This window comes from Notolepis coatsorum (genome assembly GCF_963971535.1).
Source record: "Notolepis coatsorum genome assembly, chromosome: 5".
NCBI classification, from domain to species: Eukaryota; Metazoa; Chordata; class Actinopteri; order Aulopiformes; family Paralepididae; genus Notolepis; species Notolepis coatsorum.
Window position 1 is genome coordinate 57,032,901 of NC_140169.1, and position 21,412 is coordinate 57,054,312.

General features: G+C 44.7%; 1 protein-coding gene across 1 annotated transcript in view; it reads right to left on the reverse strand.

Moving 5' to 3' along the window:
• The window catches only part of jag2b (jagged canonical Notch ligand 2b), a gene marked incomplete at its 3' end in the record, with an annotated part of 226,004 nt that overhangs the window by 94,785 nt on the left and 109,807 nt on the right, over nucleotides 1–21,412 (reverse strand). The window contains exon 4 of the mRNA XM_084314117.1: nucleotides 472–729. Within this exon, the coding sequence (XP_084170243.1) occupies nucleotides 472–729 (258 nt within the window). The remainder of the gene's footprint in view (nucleotides 1–471; nucleotides 730–21,412) is intronic.

A 21,412-nucleotide genomic window follows, 5' to 3' on the forward strand; every position in this document is an offset into this window, starting at 1 on the left:
AAACATTTTTGACCTAGAAAGGAGCTGCTAGAATGGACTGTTTTTCACCTCTACCCAAAAACGCCGGCAGCCGCCAGACACGTTCGGACCTTCGTTCGTTACGTTGGCATTCGAATTTTTTTTATTTAATAATTAAATATATATATATATAATATAATAATTTTCTTCACAGTTGCAGATAAAGATTAGGCTACACTAATATTATAGTATTAAAAGAAACTGACGAGTTATATTCATTAAAGAAAGTTGATTTAATAAAAAAAAATACTAATTTAATCAGATTAATGACTTTATTCAAATCGAGGATTTAGTTTGAGGATATTTCTAATCATATTTTTATTATCATTATATATTTCTTTAGATTTTTTTTTATTATTATTAAAAAACGAAGGTCCGTTCGAAAAGTCCTGACTGAGTTCGAAGCCCAAAAGCAGGCTTCGGGGAACCAGCCCTACAGTGTTGCCGACTCACCCGTCCTGCAGTCCAGGCCCATCCAGCCCTCCAGACAGCTGCGGTGGCCCAGCGCCTCACAGCGGTAGTGGCCGAAGTAGTCGTCGCGCGGGACACACAGCTTGTTGCACTTGTTGCCGTAGTAGTTGTCGTCGCAGCGGACGCGCACGCGGTACACCATGTGGGCCACGGGGCCGTCGTGGGAGATGGTCTGCCACAAGCTGCCCGGGTTCATCATGCCCGCGTGGACGCTGCGCTCGATCAGCTGCTCCTCCTCATCTGCAGGGACAGACATGACGGCGGTCACTCACAGTTAGGGGGCGGGACATACACAGTTAGGGGCGGGACATATACAGTTAGGGGCGGGGCATACACAGTTAGGGGCGGGACAGAGATCACAGTTAGGGGCGGGACATACATACATACCCAACAACTGAAGAACCAAAGAACCAAGTGATCGTTCAAAATGTATTTTTTATATACCTCCTCCTCATACTGCTTCCTCATCATCCTTCTCCTCCTACTATTACTACCACCACCTCCTCCTATTACCTCCTCCTACTATTACTATTACCACCTCCTCCTATTACCTCCTCCTACTATTACTATTACCACCTCCTCCTATTACCTCCTCCTACTATTACTATTACCACCTCCTCCTATTACCTCCTCCTACTATTACTATTACCACCTCCTCCTATTACCTCCTCCTACTATTACCACCTCCTCCTATTACCTCCTCCTACTATTACTATTACCACCTCCTCCTATTACCTCCTCATACTATTACCACCTCCTCCTATTACCTCCTCCTACTATTACTACCACCTCCTCCTCCTATTACCTCCTCCTACTATTACTACCACCTCCTCCTCCTATTACCTCCTCCTACTATTACTATTACCACCTCCTCATATTACCTCCTCATACTATTACCACCTCCTCCTATTACCTCCTCCTACTATTACTACCACCTCCTCCTCCTATTACCTCCTCCTACTATTACTACCACCTCCTCCTCCTATTACCTCCTCCTACTATTACTATTACCACCTCCTCCTATTACCTCCTCCTACTATTACTACCACCTCCTCCTCCTATTACCTCCTCCTACTATTACAACCACCTCCTCCTCCTATTACCTCCTCCTACTATTACTATCTCCTCCTATTACCTCCTCCTACTATTACTACTACCTCCTCCTCCTATTACCTCCTCCTCCTATTACCTCCTCCTACTATTACTACCACCTCCTCCTCCTATTACCTCCTCCTACTATTACCACCTCCTCCTATTACCTCCTCCTACTATTACTACTACCTCCTCCTCCTATTACCTCCTCCTCCTACTACCACCATCTCCTCCTCCTATTACCTCCTCCTCCTATTACCTCCTCCTACTATTACTACTACCACCTCCTATTACCTCCTCCTACTACCACCACCACCCCCTCCTCCTGCACCTCCTCCTACTACAACCACCACTACTACTATACTACTACCACCCTCCTCCTGCACCTACTGCTACTACCCTCTCCTTATCCTTTGTACTTATATCCGCTGCCAAATGTAGTAACTTTCAATGCACGTATCAATTGGTTTAACATTGACTGAAACATTTCTTTCCCGACTCTAACTCTACATGTATATCCGAGTATAAATTCATGTTCAGACCATCTCTATATCCAAGTATAGATCTATGTTGAGACCATCTCTATATCCAAGTATAGATCTATGTTGAGACCATCTCTATATCCAAGTATAAAGCTATGTTCAGACTATTATATTCAAGTGTAGATCCATATTCAGAAGCCCTTTTCTCGTTTGATACAGTATTTTTTAGCCCTTTGGATGCTCTTTTCTCTTTTGATACAGTATTTTTTAGCCCTTTGGACGCTCTTTTCTCTTTTGATACAGTATTTTTTAGCCCTTTGGAAGCCCTTTTCTCTTTTGATACAGTATTTTTTAGCCCTTTGGAAGCCCTTTTCTCTTTTGATACAGTATTTTTTAGCCCTTTGGAAGCCCTTTTCTCTTTTGATACAGTATGTTTAGCCCTTTGGAAGCTCTCTTCGCTCACCATTCACGAGGACAGAGTCACAGCTAAGCTGGTCTTACACAAAGTGCATCACCTGTAAGCAGACACTAGGGGCAGAGTGGCCAACAGTGAATGAATGAGTGACACATTTATATGTGTTTTAATTTTTTTTACAGTAACTAACAAATGAGTTACACATTTCTGGATTCAGATGACTGTAATCCTGTCACATGCAATCTGTTATTTCACAAGCCTGCCCCTCCCTTGACTGACGGGTATCACCCCCCCCCCTCTCCCTCCCTCACATAGACACAAACAAAATGACTGCAAAGAAAAGAGCAGCCAGAGGACCCATGAAGCCTCCAAACAATGTCCTCATCCCTCCCTGTCGTCCTTGGAACCTCTGCTGCAACAAAACAACCCTGCCCAACGACATCTGAATGGAGAAACATTTGTAGGTCCCACAAGATCCTTTACAAGGACCCCCCCCCCCCCCGGCCCCCCACAGCGATCCCATCAAAAGGGCTGCTCTTTGTGACGACATTTCATGGCAGCTAGTTCTAAAAAGATATACAAATAAAAAAAAACACATCGCAGACTTACATCGTTTTCCCCACAAACATTGCAAATTGCATACATAATTAGGTTGCAATAACCACACAAAAACATCTGGCCAACACTTAGACCCTCCGTAAGGTTTCTGTCAGGCTGGACACTTAGACCCTGGGCCAGGCTTCTCAGAACTCATAATGTGTGATGATGTTTAAGTTTATTTGGATCCCCATTAGCCACAGCAGTGCTATTCTTCCTGGGGTCCATAACACGTAAAATACAGTTACAGACGTTATACACTCACAACATTCACATGGCATACAAACAATTAAAACAACAATAAATACTCCTAATCAAATTCATAATACAATACAACAATACATACACCTAATCAATTCATAATACAATACAACAATACCTACTCATAATTAATTCATAATACAATACAGCATAATATACTATTTAACCTTTACATACATTATCTATGATCAACCAATTATACAATCTTCTTTTTTTTATCCACTTTTTCTCCTTATTTTTCTATTTTTCTCCCATCCCAATTTCGTATTGCCAATTCTCCCCTCCCCTGTCTTGAACGTTGCTAGACTATGCGCCCCACTGGTCGGTTGTAGTGAGGATAGAAGCCTTGCATCACGTGTCCCCTCCGGTACACGAGGAGGCAGCCTGTCGCATCTTTTCACCAGACAGCGCAGACTCTCAGTGGCGAGGAGTAACGCGTGGGAGGCTCACGCTGCCCCCGATACTTCCTGTCTCTGCTGTGCAGGCGTCACCCAACCGACCTGTAGGAGTCGCTGTCCACAACGTCCAATCCCCACCCATCGACTTCCACCCGCTACCTCTGCCAATTGAGATAGTATGACGACTGGCCCAAGCCGCAGGCAATGCCAATTATTAGGGATGCCCCGATCACGTTTTTTGCCACCGATACCGATCACCGATCGTCGTGAGCCATATCGGCCGATACCGATCGTTTTTGATTACATTTTTTAAAATTTTTATTTTATATAATTTTTTTTTATAAAATATATATATTATATAATTAGACTTGTACTTGTATTATCTGCGAGACATCGCCACCACGCAACAAGCTCCACTGTCTGTGTGTACTCTAGTAGCCTCCAGCTACGGCCAGGATTCTCCGGAGCTGCACCTGGACCCTATACTCGAGTAGCCTCGAGCTACGGCAAGGATTCTCCGGAGCTGCAGATGGACCCTATTGGTATAACGTTACTGTGGTCAGCAAGCCCTCAGCTCGAATACGCGTCGAATCAGTGTTATAAGACATTGATATCAGGAGCTATCTGTAGCTACTGCTAGCCGGATATATAACGTTAATACAACGCCTCAGTGAATTATTTAGTTCAATGGGACATTTCGTTTTGAACAGTGAACTAACTTGCGCTAACGTGAGCTAACAGCTAACAGGTATCATACACATCTCTACTAGACTTGATGGAGCGTTTGTTGATGTCAGGAGCTATCGGTAGCTGGCCGGCTAGATACCGTTCGGTTAGACAATGCCTCATCATGTATTAAACTAAAAGTGAATAGTTGACTGGGTCATTTTGTAATGGTAGCTAAGCTAACGTTAGCTCAGGGAGACGCCGTCCTCCCGTGTCCCGTCCCACTAGACTACTAGACCCGTGTTTACAAGCGTGCAGGAGGGGCTGGAGGGATGAGCAGACGCCGCACCACCCGGTGTCTGAGACAGAACAGATCGGTTTTGACGATCGGCGAAAATAAAGCATTATCACCGATCACCGATCGCATATTTATACTGATTATCGGCCGATAACGATCGGTGGCCGATCGATCGGGGCATCCCTACCAATTATACAATCTTCTAATAATATATCCATATCAGACACATACCTTTTCATCTACGTATATCCCCATCACTTTATCAGACACATACATTTTCATTTACATACACACTATATATGAGGAAATGTCCATTTCTTTGGTTGAAAATGTTGTTTTACCAAGATTCTGAACCGACATTTACTATTCAGATTCTTGGTAAAACAACATTTTCAACCAAAGAAATGGACATTTCGTGAAAAAAATATAGTGTGTGATGTTCATATTCTATTGTGTTAATTCATGCCACAGTGTGTTCAACCAGGTGAAAGGTACATCAGACTTAAAGAGTTTGTTTTTAAGGCACTGACAGACTTGTCGAGCAACACCACAAGGTGATGCCACTTCACAGTAGGGATGGGTACCTTTCACATTTGAACCGATACGGTACCGGTACCTGTGAATCGATACCGGTACCCAACTGTACCCTTTTTCGGTACTTTAGTCTAAAAAAAGATATATTTACCTACCTCAGTCGTGAAAAAAATTATCCAAACTTCAAATAACTACAATTTCGACCGTTTTCGGCTTGCCATTGCTCCGACTGCTTTGTTGTTGAATCAAGTCAAATCCTAGGTAAGCATATTGTGCAAAAGAAAAAAGCAAAAAAAATTAAAAGTAATTTTTTTTTATTAATTTTTTTGGTATCTCACTTGAATCGATACTCGGTAGTACCGACGTGTTTCGGTTCGGTACCTCAAAAGTACCAAATTCGGTACCCATCCCTACTTCACAGTCCTGCAAATTTAGCATAAAACGCCTGTCGATTGCATTCTGAAAGTAAATGGGTCACTATTGTGGAACCATTTGTAGCAGATGCACAAGTGTGGCCTCTTTTGAAAGGAAACATCCCGAATTGATCCCCGAGAATGCTACTGTAATAAGAGTTAGAGACGTTTGAACACGCTGAAATATACGTTTTTTTTTTTTTTTTTTTTTTTACTTATGTCTGAATTATTTTGCAAACAAATGCCTGCAAAAGTGTTCCAGATGAGAGAGGTATGAGCTGAAAAACACAATGGGTCCATAGCCTGAAGTCTCATCTAGCACCAAAGTTGATAACAATACCACAGAAAATGAGTGTTTTACACCAATGCATTCACACACGTAGGAGTCATCTCGAGTCTTCCTTCGCCAGAGAAAAGAGCATATCGTCTGAAATATCCCTCACGTCATAGTAGGGCTGTCCCCGACTAAGGATTTGGATGGTCGACTATGATTGGCCAACATTTTCCGTTAGTCGACTATTGGTTAAAAAAAAAAAAATATGTATAATATTCTTATTTTTTTTTATATTTTTTATATATATATATATTTTTTTTTTTATCATTCCATTTGGGCTGTGAGGGGTGCCTAATGTCTGAAGGAGTCGACTGAAGGCTTCTTGTCCTCTGCAAAAGCATGCAATTGGTCCACTGATACATATATATATATTTGTCTAGTCTAGTGTGTTCATTAGATGGGTGAAATCCTCTTTCAGTGCCTCTGTGCCTGTTTTCGTAGGCAGTTAGCTTCTGGTATGCATGCCATTAGCGTTAGCCACGCTTCTAGGCCTCTTTTCTTTTGGAAAGAATGATACAAAATTTAAATTAAAAATAAAAATATTATAATTATTTTTTCTTTTGACTAAGAGGTTGGCTAGTCGACTACGGCTCCTTTCGACCGATTAGTCGACTAATCGACTAATAGGGGTCAGCCCTACGTCATATATATATCGCTATTTCCGGGATTTCATTGGCTACAAAAACGGTCAATAATTTTCACCGTCAAGAGATGACTGATCCAGTCACCGGAAAATGTGAAATGGACCTTTAATTAAATCACAGCTAATGCAGGATTGTGATCAGTGCAAACTTTGTAATCCCACTCTATGGGCTGTCCTCTAATACAACTCTATGTGAGGCTATACAAAGCCCAGACAAAGAACGCAAACTTTATCACAGTAGGATCAGAGACCACAAACAAAAACAGTGGACATAGGGGCCCAATGCACCATATTCAACACACACACCACTTTTAACAAATTTAAGTCCACACACATTTTCTAAATAGTTCCATGCAGTACAATATGAAGTGCGCACAAGCGCACGCACACACACACACGCATAAACACACACACAAACACCTTCCTCTGCTCAGGGCCGACACAATGTTAAGACACAATGTTGGACAGAATTAAGCAACAATAACAGAAATAACCGGTAGTTTCCAGATAGAGAACAATGGGTTCCGGGACAGAGCCGGTTCTGCTGCCGCACAGTCTATACACAGAGCCAGCCGGCCAGCCCACTTCCTGTTTGATAAACACAAGGCAAACACAAGGCTGACTTCCCTGGACACACAGGGGGGGGGGGGGCAAATAACTTGCTAGTTACCCTCTTCAGTACCCCTCTACTACCCTGCTACCCCTCTACTACCCCGACTATACCCCTACTACCCTGCTACACATCTACTACCTGCTACTAGTGGTGGGGGGAAATATCGATACAGTATAGTATCACGATACTTTGCGTGGCGATACTGTATCGCTACAAGGACGCCAAGTATCGATATTTTTTTTGGTCCACTTTTTCTCTTGTTTTTCTTTTTTTTATCCACTTTTTCTCCTCTTTTTTTATTTTTCTCCCATCCCAATTACCCGCTGTGCCAATTCTCCCCTCCCGTCTTGAACGTTGCTCACATATGCCCCCCACTGGCCGGTCGTAGGGAGGATAGAAGCCTTGCATCACGTGTCCCCTCCTCCGATACACGAGGAGGCAGCCTGTCACATCTTTTCACCTGCCAGCGCGGACTCTCATTGGCGAGGTGTAACGCGTGGGAGGCTCACACTACCCCCGCCATTTTCCTGTCTCTGCTGTACAGGCGTCCCCCCAACCGACCTGTAGGAGTCGCTGTCCACAACCTCCAGATTACCACCCATCGACTTCCACCCCGCTAACTCTGCCAATTGAGTTAGTATGACGGCCGGCCCAAGCCGGAGGCAACGCCGACAGCCGGAGTCGAACCCGGTGTCTCTTGCGTTGGTGACGAGCGCAATGTCAATGCCATCTCCTCCTGTTTTTCTGTATTTACCTCCCATCCTAATTTAGTCGTTATGCCAATTCCCCCCTCCCCTTCCTGGTTGTTGCGCGCATGTGCCTCCCACTGGTCGGTCTAGGGAGCCCTGAAGTCTAACAGATGCTTCCTCCGATACATAGGAGACAGCCAGCTCTTTTCACCTGGTAGCGAGGACTCTCATTGGTGAAGTGTAACGCGTGGGAGGTCACACTACCTTCACCATTTCCCTCCCTCGCTGTGCAGGTGCCCTGACCGACCTGTAGGAGTCGCTGTTTACAACGACCAGATTACCACCCCACCGGCTTCCCTCCCGCTGACACTGCCAATTGTGCCAGTATGACGGCCGGCCAAGCCGGAGGCACCGCTGGCTGACAGCCGGATTCGATAGCAGTATCTCTGCGGTGGTAGACAGACGCTTAGTCCGCTGTGCTACCCGGCAGCCTAATTATGCAAAAGAATAATAATAATAATAATTTATATAAGGAAATTGCATTGTTCATTTCAATAACTGTAATACTGTAGTACAGTAGTCCACACACACGTGTGCATTCAGTTAAGTTGGAATATGACTGTAATACAAACAGTTCAGTTTGTCAGGTACATGCAACACAGATTACAGTGTTGACATCTGTCTGCTTGAGAAAATCCCATTTGCTGCAATAAAAATTATTGAAGTGAGATGAACAGACTGAAAACTTTACTTCATTAGATAAAACATGTCAGGTAATAAAACGCAATATATCGCAATATTAATATCGCAATATATATTTTGAAGCGCAATACTAGCGTGTATCGTGACTTAAGTATCGTGATAATAATATTGTATCGTGAGGCCGCTGGTGATTCCCACCCCTGTCTGGCACATGCTGGGGTGACAATGGCTCAGGAGGTAGAGCGGGTGTCGTCTGGTAATCTAAAAAAGGTTCCCAGTTTGATCCCGGCTCCTCCCGGCCAGCGTGTCGAGGTGTCCTTGAGGAAGACACCTCACCTCCAAGTGCTCCGGATGGGCAGGGTGGCACCTTGCCAACTTGTGTGAGTGAATGGGTGAATGTGAGGCACACACTCTCTCTCTCTCTCTCTCTCTATACATTAACCCTTTCACTGCCACACGACAGCCGGTTAACCCTTTCACTGTCACAATACAGAAGGTTAGCCCTTTACTATCACACAACCGACGGTGATGCTCCATCATTAGCATCATTAGCTCCGCGGATGCCATGTGGCAGTGAAAGGGTTAATATGGCATTTGCACTCTGGTCGGTCGCCAAACTTTGTCGTGTACTGTACTCTGTCCTGTATAATGACAACGAGACAAGACTTTGAAAGGATCGATTTCTCAACCACTTTGATATTTCGATCTCCCTTCTTTACCCAAAAATAGATTTTTCAAATAAGAGGAGGAGGAGCTTCCTCGGCTGCGCCTCAATGGACCCGACACACACACACACACACACACACACACACACACACAGGACACTCATCACCGCCATACCACAACGTCCAGAGATCAAAGTGAAACACACTACATTCCTCCGCGGGTCCCCTCTTCCTCCCAGACTGGGCCGCGGCCCGACGGGAAGACGGGGCTCTGAAAGGAGGATCGAGCGGCCGGCGGACGTGGGCCGGAGGAAAACAGGATACAGCTGCTGAGTCATTGGCGCCCAGAGGGCCGGGCATACTGTAGAGAGCCTGAAGACTCATCATCCTACTGTAGAGCCTGAAGACTCATCATCCTACTGGCATACTGTAGAGAGCCTGAAGACTCATCATCCTACTGGCATACTGTAGAGAGCCTGAAGACTCATCATCCTACTGGCATACTGTAGAGAGCCTGAAGACTCATCCTCCTACTGTAGAGCCTGAAGACTCATCATCCTACTGGCATACTGTAGAGAGCCTGAAGACTCATCATCCTACTGGCATACTGTAGACTAGAGCCTGAAGACTCATCCTCCTACTGTAGAGCCTGAAGACTCATCATCCTACTGGCATACTGTAGAGAGCCTGAAGACTCATCATCCTACTGGCATACTGTAGACTAGAGCCTGAAGACTCATCCTCCTACTGTAGAGCCTGAAGACTCATCATCCTACTGGCATACTGTAGAGAGCCTGAAGACTCATCATCCTACTGGCATACTGTAGACTAGAGCCTGAAGACTCATCATCCTACTGGCATACTGTAGAGAGCCTGAAGACTCATCATCCTACTGGCATACTGTAGACTAGAGCCTGAAGACTCATCATCCTACTGGCATACTGTAGACTAGAGCCTGAAGACTCATCATCCTACTGGCATACTAAAAAAAAGAACGCTAAAAAAACGAACGAACTAAAACAAAAACGAACTAAAAGAAAATGAATAAAAAAAAAGCGAACGGGAAAAAAAACGAACGAAAAAAACGAACGAACTCAAACTAAAATGAACTAAAACGAAAACGAAAAAAAAAAACGAACGCAAAAAAACGAACGCTAAAGAAACGAACGAACTAAAACAAAAACTAACAAAAACGAAAACGAAAAAAAAAAAAGCGAACGGAAAAAAAACGAATGAAAAAAAAACGAACAAACTAAAACTAAAACGAACTAATATGAAAACGAACGGGGGAAAAAAACGAACGCAAAAAAACGAACGAACTAAAACAAAAACGAACTAAAACGAAAACTAACGAAAAAAGCGAACGGGAAAAAAAAAACGCAAAAAAAACGAACGCAAAAAAAGAACGCAAAAAAAAAGTACGAACTAAAACGAAAACGAACGCAAAAAAACGAACGCTAAAAAAAAAAAAACGAACTAAAACAAAAACGACCTAAAACGAACTAAAACGAAAACGAACGAAAAAAAGCGAATGGGGAAAAAACGAACGGAATGAGACTCATCATCCTACTGGCATACTGTAGAGAGCCTGAAGACTCATCATCCTACTGGCATACTGTAGAGAGCCTGAAGACTCATCATCCTACTGGCATACTGTAGAGAGCCTGAAGACTCATCATCCTACTGGCATACTGTAGAGAGCCGGAAGACTCATCATCCTACTGGCATACTGTAGAGAGCCTGAAGACTCATCATCCTACTGGCATACTGTAGTCGAGAGCCTGAAGACTCATCATCCTACTGGCATACTGTAGAGAGCCTGAAGACTCATCATCCTACTGGCATACTGTAGAGAGCCGGAAGACTCATCATCCTACTGGCATACTGTAGAGAGCCTGAAGACTCATCATCCTACTGGCATACTGTAGAGAGCCTGAAGACTCATCATCCTACTGGCATACTGTAGAGAGCCGGAAGACTCATCATCCTACTGGCATACTGTAGAGAGCCTGAAGACTCATCATCCTACTGGCATACTGTAGTCGAGAGCCTGAAGACTCATCATCCTACTGGCATACTGTAGAGAGCCTGAAGACTCATCATCCTACTGGCATACTGTAGAGCCTGAAGACTCATCATCCTACTGGCATAGTGTAGAGAGCCTGAAGACTCATCATCCTACTGGCATACTGTAGAGAGCCTGAAGACTCATCATCCTACTGGCATACTGTAGAGAGCCTGAAGACTCATCCTCCTACTGGCATACTGTAGAGAGAGCCTGAAGACTCATCCTCCTACTGGCATACTGTAGAGAGCCTGAAGACTCATCATCCTACTGGCATACTGTAGACTAGAGCCTGAAGACTCATCATCCTACTGGCATACTGTAGACTAGAGCCTGAAGACTCATCATCCTACTGGCATACTGTAGAGAGCCTGAAGACTCATCATCCTACTGGCATACTGTAGACTAGAGCCTGAAGACTCATCATCCTACTGGCACACTGTAGAGAGCCTGAAGACTCATCATCCTACTGGCATACTGTAGAGAGCCTGAAGACTCATCATCCTACTGGCATACTGTAGTCGAGAGCCTGAAGACTCATCATCCTACTGGCATACTGTAGAGAGCCTGAAGACTCATCATCCTACTGGCATACTGTAGAGCCTGAAGACTCATCATCCTACTGGCATAGTGTAGAGAGCCTGAAGACTCATCATCCTACTGGCATACTGTAGAGAGCCTGAAGACTCATCATCCTACTGGCATACTGTAGAGAGCCTGAAGACTCATCCTCCTACTGGCATACTGTAGAGAGAGCCTGAAGACTCATCCTCCTACTGGCATACTGTAGAGAGCCTGAAGACTCATCATCCTACTGGCATACTGTAGAGAGCCTGAAGACTCATCATCCTACTGGCATACTGTAGACTAGAGCCTGAAGACTCATCATCCTACTGGCATACTGTAGAGAGCCTGAAGACTCATCATCCTACTGGCATACTGTAGACTAGAGCCTGAAGACTCATCATCCTACTGGCACACTGTAGAGAGCCTGAAGACTCATCATCCTACTGGCATACTGTAGAGAGCCTGAAGACTCATCATCCTACTGTAGAGCCTGAAGACTCATCATCCTACTGGCATACTGTAGACTAGAGCCTGAAGACTCATCATCCTACTGGCATACTGTAGAGAGCCTGAAGACTCATCATCCTACTGGCATACTGTAGAGAGCCTGAAGACTCATCATCCTACTGGCATACTGTAGAGAGCCTGAAGAGTCATCATCCTACTGGCATACTGTAGAGAGCCTGAAGAGTCATCATCCTACTGGCATACTGTAGAGAGCCTGAAGACTCATCATCCTACTGGCATACTGTAGAGAGCCTGAAGACTCATCATCCTACTGGCATACTGTAGAGAGCCTGAAGACTCATCATCCGACTGGCATACTGTAGAGAGCCTGAAGACTCATCATCCTACTGGCATACTGTAGAGAGCCTGAAGACCCATCATCCTACTGACATACTGTAGAGCCTGAAGACTCATCATCCTACTGGCATACTGTAGAGAGCCTGAAGACTCATCCTCCTACTGGCATTGAGTTCGTTTTAGTTTTAGTTTGTTCATTTTTTTGCGTTCGTTTTTTTGCGTTATATTTAGTTTTAGTTCGTTTTCGTTTTAGTTCGTTCATTTCTTTGCTTTTGTTTTTTTGCCTTTGTTTTTTGCGTTCGTTTTTTTTCATTCGTTTTTTGCGTTCCTTTTTTATGTTCGTTTTCACTTTAGTTCGTTCATTTTTTTGCATTTGTTTTTTTGCATCCTTTTTTTTTGCGTTCTTTTTTTTGCGTTCTTTTTTTTGCGTTAGTTTTCGTTTTAGTTTGTAAATTTTTTTTCATTCTTTTTTTTGCATTCTTTTTTTGCGTTCGTTTTTTGCATTCGTTTTTTTTTCGTTTTTGTTTTAGTTCGTTACTTTTTTTGCGTTCTTTTTTGCGTTCGGTTTTTGCGTTCGTTTTTTGCGTTCGTTTTGTTGTGGTAGAGACAGACACACTTACATAGAGGAGAGAGACCTGAGAGCGGAGGTGGAGAGACACACTGCTTTTGTTTTTTTGCCTTCGTTTTTTGCGTTAGTTTTTTTGCATTCTTTTTTTTGCGTTCATTTTTGTTTTAGTTCGTTTTCGTTTTAGTTAATTCGTTTTTTTGCGTTCGGTTTTTTTTGTTCGTTTTCGTTTTAGTTCGTTAGTTATTTTTTTAATTTTTTGCATTCTTTTTTTTGCATTCTTTTTTTTTCGTTCGTTTTTTTGCATTAGTTTTTTTGCGTTTTCGTTTTAGTTCGTAACTTTTTTGCGTTCTTTTTTTTGCGTTCGGTTTTTTGATTTAGTTTTGTTGTGGTAGAGACAGACACACTTACATAGAGGAGAGAGACCTGAGAGCGGAGGTGGAGAGACACTGCTTTTGTTTTTTTGCCTTCGTTTTTTGCGTTCGTTTTTGTTTTAGTTAGTTTGTTTTTTTGCTTTTGTTTTTTTGCATTCATTTTTTTGCGTTCGTTTTTTTGCATTCGTTTTAGTTCATTTTAGTTTTAGTTCGTAAATTTTTTTGCGTTATTTTTTTTGCGTTCGTTTTCGTTTTAGTTCGCTTTCGTTTGTTTTATTTTTAGCTCATTTTCATTTTAGCTCGTTAATATTTTAGCTTTCTTTTTTTGCGTTTTTTGCGTTCTTTTTTTTGCATTCTTTTTTTTGCGTTCATTTTTGTTTTAGTTCGTTTTCGTTTTAGTTCATTCGTTTTTTTGCGTTCGTTTTTTTTTGTTCGTTTTCGTTTTAGTTCGTTAGTTTTTTTTAGAAATTTTTGCATTCTTTTTTTTGCATTCTTTTTTTTCGTTCGTTTTTTTGCATTAGTTTTTTTGCGTTTTCGTTTTAGTTCGTAACTTTTTTGCGTTCTTTTTTTTGCGTTCGGTTTTTTGCTTTAGTTTTGTTGTGGTAGAGACAGACACACTTACATAGAGGAGAGAGACCTGAGAGCGGAGGTGGAGAGACACACTGCTTTTGTTTTTTTGCCTTCGTTTTTTGCGTTCGTTTGTTTTAGTTCGTTTGTTTTTTTGCTTTTGTTTTTTTGCATTTGTTTTTTTGCGTTCGTTTTTTTGCATTCGTTTTAGTTCATTTTAGTTTTAGTTCGTAAATTTTTTTGCGTTCTTTTTTTTGCGTTCTTTTTTTTGCGTTCGTTTTCGTTTTAGTTCGCTTTCGTTTGTTTTATTTTTTAGCTCGTTTTCATTTTAGCTCGTTAATATTTTTGCTTTCTTTTTTTGCGTTAGTTTTTTGCGTTCTTTTTTTTGCATTCATTTTCGTTTTAGTTCGTTCGTTTTTTTGCGTTGGTTTTTTTTTGTTCGTTTTCGTTTTAGTTAGTTAGTTTTTTTTCAATTTTTTTGCATTCTTTTTTTTGCATTCTTTTTTTGCGTTCGTTTTAATTCGTTCATTAAAGACTCATCATCCTACTGGCATACTGTAGAGAGCCTGAAGACTCATCATCCTACTGGCATACTGTAGAGAGCCTGAAGACTCATCCTACTGGCATACTGTAGAGAGCCTGAAGACTCATCCTACTGGCATACTGTAGAGAGCCTGAAGTCTCATCCTACTGGCATACTGTAGAGAGCCTGAAGACTCATCATCCTACTGGCATACTGTAGAGAGCCTGAAGACTCATCCTACTGGCATACTGTAGAGAGCCTGAAGACTCATCCTACTGGCATACTGTAGAGAGCCTGAAGACTCATCCTACTGGGCGATAATTATCGCAATATATTTTAATAATTGATATCGATTGATAATAAAAAATAAATATCAATAAAAATGTATTATTATTATTATAATTTTTTGTGTGTGTGTGTGACCTGCAACAGGGCAGTTTTAAAACCAGAGACAGTGGACAGACTTGTCTTTCTTGCCTGCAACTTAAAGTAATGGCTTTGCTTGTCCAAATGACAATACTGACCAAATTGAGATTTATTTTTCTCTCGTCCATTTATTTTGTTTGCTTTTTGTTTTTTTTATTTATTTTTTCGCTTTATTTATTCTACTGGGCAGTCCAGTAGAGAGAGACAAGAGGAGGAATGGGAGACAGAGTGGGGGGAAGACATTCGGCAAATAACGACGAGTTCGGGAGTCGAACCCGGGTCGGCCGTGTCGCGGCTGAGCGCGTTATGTGGTTCGCCACTGGGCAACCTTCCCCCTAAGGTGCGCCCGTGCGCGCACATGGTAAAACGCTCCCGCGCACATCTGAAATAAGGTCACAAAAAAAATAAAAAAATTATATATATATATTTTTTTTTTTATTCAACAAACATGACCATGTTCACGTCTTAAACTCATACTGAGGCCTTAGTTTTGGTTTTAAATTGCATATCATCATTCATTTATTTATTGTCACAGAGCAGAATAATTTTGCCAAAACAAACCAATAGTATCCAGCTGCAGAACGGCAGACCAGCCACACTCTCAAACCCAAACGCATTTCCTTTGATTTAATTATACATCAAATGATTTATGTCAAGGATTGCAATGCCTCATTTGAATGAAGTAAACTTTTCACCTCGATAACGTCAACATTCAGGGTGAATGTAATGTGAGAAATTGGGATACAAAATTTTATAAAAATAAAAAAAATATATATTGTTGATCGGATCGGGAAAGATCTGTATCGGTAGATACTCAAAATCACATGATCGGGATCGGATCGGGAGCAAATTCTTTTTATCGGGACATCCCTAACGGTAACCTGTTGCGTGTGACGTTACCAAGAGAAACCCCGCTTTCAGTGCTTTGTGGGCATCTGTTGTGAAGGATCAGATTAAACCGAATATATATATTTATTTATATATATATATTTAATAGTATTTGTATATCGTTTGATATCCCCTGTATATTCCTTGTACAATATGCACTGAATATCCCTTTAGTCTACTAAACAGCCCATAATAGTTTCATTCTACCATTGGACGAGAACCTGGCGCCAGCAGCCATACCCCTAGGTTCAAGTTCAACCGTGCCGCCCAACATGTCGTGGCAAGCCCGGTTCCGCGTAGGAATACGTCTGGCGAAATACGAATGGTACTATTTGTTCACAGCGCATATATATATGGCGCAAGTAAAGTAGAACTTTCTTTTAGTCCATTAGTTCTTTACCCTCCAACCGAGTAACAGACGCGAAGCCTCACCCACGACGCACGTGTGGTGCAGTAAGGCCTACTTGGCCTCAGAATAGGCATTGAGATATCGTGTGGATTAATAGTTGAATTGTCATAGTTTGGCACTATACCGTCGAGTTGGACGTATTCTATTAAGCTAATAATAGTCTATTATGTATGGTGCATCGTTCGGTTAGAGTTATAAAGTTATCAGTACCCCCATCGTTCCTGACGTTATCTGGAGTCTTAACCAGGCTGGGCAGACCACTAGTGGTGCTTGCATCCGAGGAGCTCCGGGCCAGGGCGACTGGACCTGTACATTGGATTACTCTACCCGGACGACGGCGAGCCTTCTACGGCTTGGATTATGCTTTGGGTGCTTTGATTATTCCATGGATAACGGCCAACACTGCGGAGTGTTGGAACTACCCCCCGGAGAGGAGCAAGGTGAGACGGCGCTCTACACCAGTGAGGTCGCCTCACGTCTCTCCGTTGTGGACCGGCAGCTACCGTCCACCAGAGGGTCCAGCTGTATTCGTCTGCGGACCGAGGTTCTGTGGGCACCGTGTTCAAGACTTTGAATTCTCCCAAGAAATCGTCGGCCAGATGAGATACCGCCAGCGGCTTCTCTAACCCCCCCCTCCTACTGTCTTACAACCAGCGGGACCCCCCCCCCCCCCCTTAGTGTATCCAGCTATAATCATTTAAGTACCATCGCTATAGTTTCCAAAAAAAACGGGTTGTATACTTACTCCCTGCGTAACCAGAGATTGGACATTCAATGTTGATTTACCTACGAATACTCATTTGCCATACAAGTGCATTTCAAATCATAAGTGTAAACAAGTGAACGTTGTATATACCTTTTGCTATATTAAATATTCGATTTGTACATTTGTGTGGACTTCGTTTCATCAGGTGGGAAAGTGTTCATCATATCTATATCATGTACTGGATGGCCAGAAGTTAAAGTACAAGAGGTAGTGGTTTAATACCATACTTAACAATACAGTCAGGGAATTGTACCCCTCAGTTACAATTGGTCCTTCGAGCCGGATGGTAACTAGTGTAATATTAATATAGTGTTATTAATATTAAAATGGCCTATGATGAACACTCCACGAAACGGTCCTCCTAACGTAGAACGCCCGCGGCGCAGACGACAGACACCTCAGAGGATTACGCTGTCAGTCAACTACCTAGCCTTCGACAAACGGTAAACGCGGTAAAAGTAGAAAGTAAAATTATGTCTGACCCTAACGACCAGGTTTCCCCGACCACAGAGGCCCTAGTAGGTCCTAATGTAACTGACCAAGCTCACGGTGGGGACCAGGAGGGAGCTGACATGCCTTTACCCCCCGCCAATACCGAAGAAGTAGTCCCCGACCAGCCCCGGGAGGAAGACAACCCTACAGAGAGAGAACTCTGCACGGAAGAAGAGGAGGAGAGCGCCGAGGAAATAGAGCTCCAGGACTCCCCAACGAGTACACCCAGGAGCGGCTCACCCAGGAGCGGCTCACCTCCACAACCGCCTTCCCCCAGCGAAGCGGAGAGGATGCTACAACAGGCGTTCCTCGTCAGCCTGACAGCCTCTACCGAACGCGATCGACTCCAAGCACAGACGCTTAGCGAGCGCGAACATTTTACCATTGAAAGAGAACGCCTCCAAGCGCAGCAACGGAGCGAAGAAGAGCGCACACGCCTGGAGATGAGACGCCTTCAGACGGAAGAGAATATGGCAAGAGACCGGGCCGACGCCCAGCGCGCCGCTGCCCAAAGAGAAGCAGATCTCACCAAGCGCGAAGTCGAGCGCGACAAGTTACAAGCGCAGCTAATGGAGCAGCTGATCCGCAAGGCAGCACCCTCTCCCTCCGCCAGGGGTTCAAGGAACTCGTCGAGACAACAGTCAAGGGCAGCGTCTCCTCACCGAGCAAGCGACCCTGAACTTGACCAACAGACCGAGCCTATACCCCCCGCAGACCCCCTTCCCAGACCGGTCCAAGCGAGACCCAGCTACAAGGAAGGAGCGGCATACACTGCGGAGAAGCTAAATAAACGGTTACAGGATCTGGAAGACCTGATAGAGGAAGAAGAGGGAGAGGAGGAGAACCAAGCCCGACGACAGCACAGTACTCCACCGGACCAGGAGGTCCAGTACAGCCCAGGCTATACCCCCGCGGCGCTGCGCTACAGACCCCCGACTCTATTCACGGGTGAGCACGACGCATGACCAGCCCCGAGGAATAGCACCTGGACCAGCGGGCCATGGTACCCTGTCGGTACCAGCCCACAGAGAGGCGCAAGAGGGGACTCGCCTAGGAGGTCTCTCCCCCAACGCTCGCCGATGTATCAGCCATCCACGGCGTCATACATTGCCACGCCGTCATTTCCAGACTTCACCTACGAGAATCGAGCACAGTACACGGAGCTCCGGATGTGCTTAGAGACAATGATGGTGGATGTCGCTGATGAACGCCACAAGTATGCAATATTACTGAAGCACCTGAAAGTACCGCGAGCGCACAATATAGCGCTGGCCTATGCCACCTCTACGACCCCATACACAGCGGCCCTGGCGGCGCTGGACCAGAGATATGGACGTATATGGGATTACGTAATCCAAGAGATAAGGCATATTGATCGCCTACCCCCAGCAACAGACAATCGCTCATTAGACGACCTGTCAATCAAAGTGCAGTCCCTGGTAGGGATGCTGGGAGCGCAACGGGAGAAGGGCATGCATGAGCTATACGCCAACTCTAACGTCGAGAGGATTTTGGAGAAGCTGCCACCCGCAAGACAAGAGCGTTTTAGGCGGCAGAGAGACTACCGGGATCCTAACGGCCCCGAACCATCCCTCCTTGATCTAGCCGACTTCCTGGCGAGAGAAGTCAGCAGCTTACGAATGGATACGTTCGGGCGGAGCACGCCAAGCTCCAGAGAGGGACCCAGGAGAATAAATGATGGAAGAAGATCGGTGACTGTCATGCACCAATCCGAGTCAGTACCGAGCAGTAAGAGCCACAGTACCCCCTCGAGAAAAGAGAAGTGGAAGATGGTATGCCCCTACTGTGAGAAAGAACACTGGCTGTCACAATGTGACCTGTTCACAAAGACGAATGCAGAAGAAGTGAGTCAATGGATAAAGTCCAACAGGCGCTGTTACCGATGTGCGCGACCACACATGGCAGCCGAATGCCGCCTAAAGAAAAGGTGCAGTCGGTGCGACGGAGCCCATCTAGATATACTACACGAAAGTAACAGAAGACGGCCTCCACCTGCACCATCGAGCGGCACCAAGGCAAGTGTCATGTACATTGACCCCGCCAGCAGCAGCGGCGCCCAAGTGCTCTTAAAGGTAGTCCGTGTGACATTGAGCTACCAAGATAAAGTCATGGACACTTACGCCGTCCTTGATGACGGGTCAGAGAAGACCCTTCTGCTCGCGTCCGCTGCGGCCCAGCTGGGACTGCGGGGGAGCGAGAACGAAATGACGATTCGGACAATAAGAAGAGATTTAAAGACGATAAAGGGCGAGAATGTCTCCTTCACTATCGCAGCAAACGGGCAGCCAGAGCGACGGTATAGGATTACAAATGCTTTCACCAGCCAAGAAATAGGACTATCGCAGTACACCTACCCTATCGCCAAGTTGATGGATAAATATGTGCACCTGCGACAACTACCTATCCCGCTCATAGACGGCGCTACCCCGACCCTGCTGATAGGCTCCGACCATGCAGAACTCATAGTCCCGATTGACCGGGTCCATACAGGACCCCGAGGCTGTCCTGCAGCAGTCGAGACCCGCCTAGGGCAGGGCTGTATACTGCGATGATATCGTCGCGAATTGCCCCTTTAATTGGCCGTTGCGATTGGTAAATATTATCTGGGGGCGGGCTTGCGAGTAGTGCTTTCAAGCCTTGGATTCGCATTTCACTCCTAAATTATCCAAGCCGTGTGATGACGCGATGACGTCACTCACGCGAGCTGAGCAGTGAGCACTCAGCAGGTATGATCAGCGGGAACAATCGACTGAGCACTCACTCTGGTAGACTGGCTGACTTAGCTATGAAGAAAAGTTAAGTAAACGCACCCGTGGCTGTTGTAAACACTGGGACCTCGGTGAGCCTGCCAGCCGGCTAGCTACTGATAGCTATCAACAAATGCTCCAGTAAGTCTAGTAGTGCATGCAGGGACCGAAACTAGAGAGCGCCACCCGCCATTTGCGCTCAGTTTTTACGTTTGGCGCCTCCCACTGAGACGTCTGCCGTGTGGCGCTCAATCAAATAGTCATGTGAAAATCGAAAATCATGATCCAATTCTTTAGCGGAGTTCTCACTCGCTGTCTCAGCACACATGAAGCGCGCACCGCGCACTGCTGCTGCTGCTGCTACCCCCTCCCCACCTGTTGCATGTAAACAGAGGCTATTGCCTCACCGTGACGTTAGTCTAGTCAGTGTGGGACCTTCGTGAGATAACGTTAGCTACCGTTACAAAATGACCCAGTCAACTATTCACTTAGTTTAATACATGACTTTGAGGCATTGTGTAACGTTATCCAGCCGGCTAGCTTCGGATAGCTCCCGACATCAACAAATCCATCAGCAATAGTCCAGTGCATAATACCTCCGTTGGCTAGGTAACTAGTCACTACGAAATGTTGCAGTAAACTAAATAGTTCACTGAGGCGTTGTCCCAACGCCATCCAGCAGTAGCTACAGAAAGCTCCTGGCATCAATGTGGCTACAACAACAACATGCGTATTCGAGTCCCTGGTTTACATCGCATGAGTGAGGGCAGGGTCCAGGTGCAGCGCCGGAGAATTCTTTTGCATGCTGAATGTAGCGTTTAGGGTCCAGCTGCACCCCCGGAGAATCCTTGCTGGAGAGTATACACACAGACAGTGGAGCTGTTTGCAGACAGCGAGGTGGCGATGT